We start from the raw sequence: 6000 nt of genomic DNA, 5'->3' as shown, positions 1-6000 counted from the left end.
TCAGATTCCACATGTCTTTATTTTTTTCTTTACATTTGACATTTCTCACTTTTTTCGTTTTTTTTTTTAACTCAGTTTCCATTTCTAATTTTCTGCCTAAATATGCTCATTCCAAGGCTAATCCACTAAATCTCAATCTGTCAAATCCACATTCAATAGAAAAACAGAAAATTCTCACTTTTAAAAGCTCTGCCCCCCTCCCTCCCATGTCAGGTTTTTACCATCTGCTGCCTTGACAAAAACACCATCTGAAGTTTCGGGAGACGACAGTGAGAAATGCTGCAGGTAAGAAACATTGACGACAAAAAAAAAAAAAAAACATGTTGAGTAGAGAAGATTATTTACAGAACATCTGCTACTTTCATTATTCATATCAGTGCTAAGCAGTTAAGATGCAAATACAAGTCAAAGGGAAAACATTAGCTGCTGCTACAGTCCTGCTTTGGTTTGGGAAAAAAATAATATTTATTATCAAATACATGAAAATGTGTCATAAAAAAAGTTAATTCCTAGTGAATAGAACAAAAATTTTAAGTTTGCAGTTGTTTTTCTTTTCTTTTGATTTTAACTTTAAATAACATGAATAAAAAATATTAAAAATTGTCTATATAGTTCAGATTTTACATTTCCGTATTTTTTATTGGAATGACAATACACTTTTTTTAAATATTAATTTGGAACCTGTCATTTGATTAAAATATTACATAATTCATTTTAATTTATAGAGCATCTTTACTTTGTACATAATATCTCTCTTAGTTCATTCATCTTCTAATTCATTCATCTTCTAAACCCGTTTTGTCCCCTGTCACGGGGCTGCTGGAGCCTATCCCGGGCGCTCGTGGGCCAAGGCAGGGGACCTCCTGGACAGGTTGCCAGTTTGTGGCAGGGCCAAACATCACATCACAAAACCATGCTCACTTATATTCATACCTAGTGACAATTTACAGTAACCAATTAACCGATGAAGCATGTTTTTGGACGGTGGGAGGAAGCTGGAGTCTCTGGAGAGAACTCACACACCACAGCCCTATTTTCTCAGTTGAATTATTAAATATAAAACAAAACTCTTAATTAGTGTTGTAACTCAAAATCTATAGATTATAATTCAAATGTATGAGAATAAATTCTTAGCATGAAAAACAGTTTGTGCCAGTTTTACTGCAAAATGTACCAAAGTGTAAAGTGCCACAGAGAAAAGAAACTTTGGAGAAAGTTTTTATGAAAAAAAAAACAACAACAGTGCATTCAGTAATGCTAATGTTCACTTCCTTTCAGTTTGGAATAATGAGCCTTTGGAAAAACAAAAAGGAATGAACCAATCAGGAAAGAGATTTTAGGTGCAAAAATCAAGAGATTTCAACGAATCTCAAGCTTGACTCTCTGCTGCCCCCTGGTGACGGAATAAAAACGTCATCATCTTCCTCCTCGCCATCCGCTTCGTAGATGGCGGTCATGGGGGCACCATGAAGGCGGCAGCGGGCAGCAAAGCGCCGGCTGGCGGAGCAGGGTGGGGTCAGAGAGCGGGTTCGGATGTTTGAGGAGGAGGAGGACAGAATTAAGAGGGGGGAGGAGGCAAGGAGGTGACTGAGTGTGGGATCTTGTTGTCTCGATGCGAGCATTGTGGCAATGATGCAGGAAGACATGGAGGTCAAGGGGGCCTCTTCAGTTGGGGTGGTGGCGAGGCCATATCTCAGGTTCTCAGGTTTTGCTTGGTGTGCAGCTTGAGGTGGCGCCCTCTGGCAGTCAGTGGAAGCAAACGGCGTCCGAACGATGCGAAGCCTCTCAGCTGCTGAGATCTGAGAGGAGGAGCGACTGCCCTTCCTAAGCAGGAGGGCTTTGAAGCTCTCACTCCTCCCCGAGCGCTGGCTCCAAAGGGAGGAGGTCCAAGTCTTTTGTGAGACGGGTACAGTGATAGACTCTGTTGAGGATGAAGAAGAGAGGCGCTGTCTCTCCTCATGCGAATCTTTTCTGCCGAGCATCTTTCGTTTTGACCTAAAAAGCATGAAAGCTCCATAAGATTTACAGTTTTTATATGTCAGAGCACAAAGGAAAAGGAAAGAAAAAAAAGAATTATCAGGTGACACTGTTGCAATGCCTAAAGAAGATTTTATTGATGGTTTCTTAATCTTTGTCAATAATGACACTAACATTGACTCAAAAAGTAGCTCCGCCCCTCATTCTCAGGGATTGTTTAGCACCAAACAATGCGTGTCTGTAAAATGTATGCTGTACAGTACTCTGGACTTGTCTGACAAGATGGTGTCTGTTCACAATGTGGATTGGACGTGACGTCACATGCAAGTGATATTTAGAGCATTCATATCTTCTTCTGGGTATTTTCCCTGTGGCAAATTCCTACTGGAGGGTACAAGTTAGCCCCAACCTCAGGCCTGCTTTCTAGGTCAATCCAGCTAACGTAATGGAGCATGCTGTTTTTCATTCATCCAGCGGTTTAAAATGCTTTTAGTCTCAAAAGGACTTGTTTGCCACAAGAAAACCTACCAAAGACATTAACCCCAGACGACTTAGCTCCTATCATCCCACAAACTATCAAAACATTTTGCTTTATTGATCTTCATGGGCATGGACTCTTCTTTCGTCTATGCCTTAGCTATGGTCTTTTTGAGCTTGCCAGAACCAAATTTCAGTGATCCCCCACTTTCACGTAGTTACCAGCCTGCAAGGAAGCCAGCTGGTCAAGAATATTTCACGGTGAGCAACAGCTCATTCTACCGCTTCCTGAATTGGTACCAGCCAAAGTTTGTGCCCCTGCATGGAGAAATAGCATCAGCTGACTCAGAAGTGGCCGGAAAATATCCTGATACGCTGAAGAACATAATCATGGAAAATAATTATCATCCAGATGAATGAATGATGGATGAAACCGGATGAAACTCTTCTGGAAGAATATACCCTCTCGCACTTGAAGGAGGAAACACGGGCTCCTGGTTTTAAGGCACAGAGTGACAGAGTGACTCTCCTAATGTGAGGCTATAAAATACGCTACAGTACAGTCTATTGTTCTGAAATGAAACAAAACAAAACTCTTAAAGTTGAGCAATATTCCAATGTTTTTTAATGAATGTTTTATAAAGCATCAGAACTGTTTCAGAAGGGTTTTTCATGAGGACGAATTGGTGATGGACATTTTTCGGCCATGGGGGAGGGGTTGCATTCGTGGATTCTGCGGATTCCTTGGTGTCTCTGGGCCCCCCAAATACGTGGGGAATACTGTATTTTGTGATTTTCCTGATCGATCTGTTCTTGGTTTTTATGTCAGATGTTTTTCCTGACATAACTCTACATTCACTCGGACTTGCGATTGGTGCATAGAAGCTCTAAGTTGCGTCCCCTTGTGGTCGCATTGGTCTTTGGATAACATGTTTGAGCTTTACTACACCTAAACATAAAAAAGAACATTCCTGAATCTATGGATATCAAAACTAAAAGCAAATGAATAAGCAGTAAACCCTTAGGGGAAAAGGGTGTCTGTAGAAATAAGCATCACAACACTAAGACCTAGGGAAACTTCAGACTAGAGACTTTGGTTACAGACTAAAAGGAAAAAGCTAAACTTTCCATCTCCATCATGTATAACAAGACAAGTGAAACTAGCAGAATGCTTTGCATTTCTATTAGGAACCAGGAGCTAAAACTGGCTTTCTTTATTAGTCATTTCATCATTTTTACCTGCAGACCACATATGGTCATTTATGCAGTGCCTTCCCACACTGTACTGCTCCAGAGGCAGAGGTAGGAATCAAGCAAATACGTCAGAATGCGTTTGTGATGGTTGGAAACTGATGAGGTTTTTAGGTTTTTATCAAAGTGTTGCTACCTGTGGATGACTGCAAAGAGATCCTCTGTGGTTCGAGGTCGCCTTGAGACAAACATCTGTTCCGCTGAAACGTTCACCAACAAGTTACCTGAAAATGACAAAACATTACATTCTATTATTCCTTTTCTTGCCCGTAAACCTTTCTAAGGCACACCTGGCCTATTTCTTATGATGTTTTACTGACCCCCTACTAATGAAAATGGATAAAGCAATAGTGCTTGCTTCAATTATATTTATTCTTCTATGACTTAACAGTTGAGTCTGTTAAAACCTAAAACAGGTTAAACCAAGATGAGAAAAGATTCTCCCACACTGACTAAAAATAATAAAGTTTAGACCATCTTTGGGTAAACAGTGTTGTAGCTAGCTCTAAGACTGCATGCTAAAAAATGGAGCATCTGACTCCGGCGGATCTAATGCCAAAGTTCAAAGGTACTAAAACCTTTAGCCCAACAGTCAGAAAAGAAAAGATCAGTTAAAAAAAAATACATAGACACAATTTTTTCAAGCTCCACATAACAATTCCTACTGTCAAGACCTGACAGTTAAGAGACTGACAGCAGGCCACACAGACAAGAACCCTAAAGTAGAACTGGAGGTACTTGAGGACCTTCAGTATAAGCATGGAGCTGGTAAGAGCTGTACGAATGTGCTGCAATCCCAGAGTGCCAAAGTCTCTGCTACTCTTGCGGTTTACCCATCTTGTCACAGATTTTCTTGTGGACATCTGTCAAGTCAGCAACTTCCCAGATTGTTGGATGATTTAGACTGACAGAGCAATGAAAGGCTCAGGAAGCCTTTCCAGGCTTTTTGAGTTAAATTGCTAGTTAGGTGGGACAAACCCTAATCATTTTCCAACATTTGCATTTTTTCAAAATATTTAAATTTTGAAAAAACAAACAAACAGAATTTTGAGTTTTCATTATTAAGAAACCATAGCCATCATTTCAAGAAATTAAAGATGTGAACCTGTATGAACCTGAATCTAATATTAGAGCTGTGATCACTATCCGATTCCAAATCATTTGATTTTGAATATCTGCCGATACTTGGTCCCGATCCAATACTTCAATCCAAGTTCAATAATGGATTGAAATCTTTTAGTCATTAGTCGTCTGGTCTCAGCTTTCACCTGCTCGCTTTAACTAGTGTTTTCCCCATCAGCAAGAGATGTGGCCTACTTTATTCCAAACAAAACCTACATTTCGTTATAGGCAGGACTCTCCAGGGTAAAACATGTGACCTAATTATAAGAGGACCTACAGCTCCAGTTTAAAGAATGTATACCTGTGAAGGAAATTGTTTTATTATTGTCATTGTTTAATTGTATTGGTTTAAATGTATGTTTAAATGTTAACTCAGATTGACCGTTTTACCTTTTTTAGACAGCAATGTGTGTAACTATGCGAATCATCCACACCACTTTAGACATACCGGATCGGTCGAGGCCCGGGTTAACAACGACCGCCACCGATGCTGTTAACCTACAGGGTGTCGGTGGAAATTTGACTACTGTTGGTCGAAGAAAGAGAGGAGGCAGAAGGGTCCGTGGCCAGAGAGAGAAGGGAAAAGGCAGGAACATAGGTTTGAGAATAGGGACTCTTAACGTTGGCACAATGACAGGGAAAGGCAGAGAGCTGGCAGACATGATGGAGAGAAGGAAGGTAGATGTACTGTGTGTGCAGGAGACAAGGTGGAAGGGCAGCAAGGCACGTAGTATTGGAGGAGGATACAAACTGTTCTATCATGGTGTTGATAGGAAGAGAAACGGGGTAGGAGTGATTCTGAAGGGGGAGTTTGTAAACAGGGTTCTAGAGGTGAAAAGAGTCTCAGACAGGATGATGAGCCTAAAGTTGGAAATTGAAGGGGTGATGGTGAATGTAGTCAGTGGGTATGCGCCACAGGTTGGCTGTGAGTTAGAAGTGAAGGAGAGATTCTGGAGTGAGTTGGATGAGGTCATAGAGAGTTTTCCCAGAGGAGAGAGAGTTGTTATTGGAGCAGACTTTAATGGGCATGTTGGTGAGGGCAACAGAGGTGATGAGGAGGTGATGGGCAGGTTTGGTGTGAAGGAAAGGAATCTGGAAGGACAGATGGTGGTGGACTTTGCGAAGAGGATGGAAATGGCTGTAGTCAACACTTACTTCCAGAAGAGAGAGGAA

General features: G+C 40.9%; 1 protein-coding gene across 6 annotated transcripts in view; it reads right to left on the bottom strand.

Annotated features, from left to right (window-relative positions):
• The window catches only part of nhsl1a (NHS-like 1a), a 29695-nt gene continuing 23695 nt past the window's right edge, over positions 1–6000 (bottom strand). For 5 of the 6 annotated variants that reach the window (XM_078933890.1, XM_023964434.2, XM_023964438.2 and 2 more), the window contains 2 exons: positions 3842–3929; positions 1–1995 (listed from right to left, as the gene is read on the bottom strand). In XM_078933890.1, coding sequence (XP_078790016.1) covers positions 1350–1995; positions 3842–3929 — 734 coding nt within the window. In that variant the 3' untranslated portion in view covers positions 1–1349. Of the gene's footprint in view, positions 1996–3693; positions 3740–3841; positions 3930–6000 lie in introns of all 6 variants that reach the window. The other variant, XM_023964444.2, reaches the window with a different exon arrangement.

This window comes from Oryzias latipes, chromosome 2 (assembly GCF_053564925.1).
Source record: "Oryzias latipes strain Hd-rR chromosome 2, Olatipes_Hd-rR_3.1".
Taxonomy (NCBI): domain Eukaryota; kingdom Metazoa; phylum Chordata; class Actinopteri; order Beloniformes; family Adrianichthyidae; genus Oryzias; species Oryzias latipes.
This window is presented reverse-complemented; position numbering and strand designations above follow the sequence as displayed.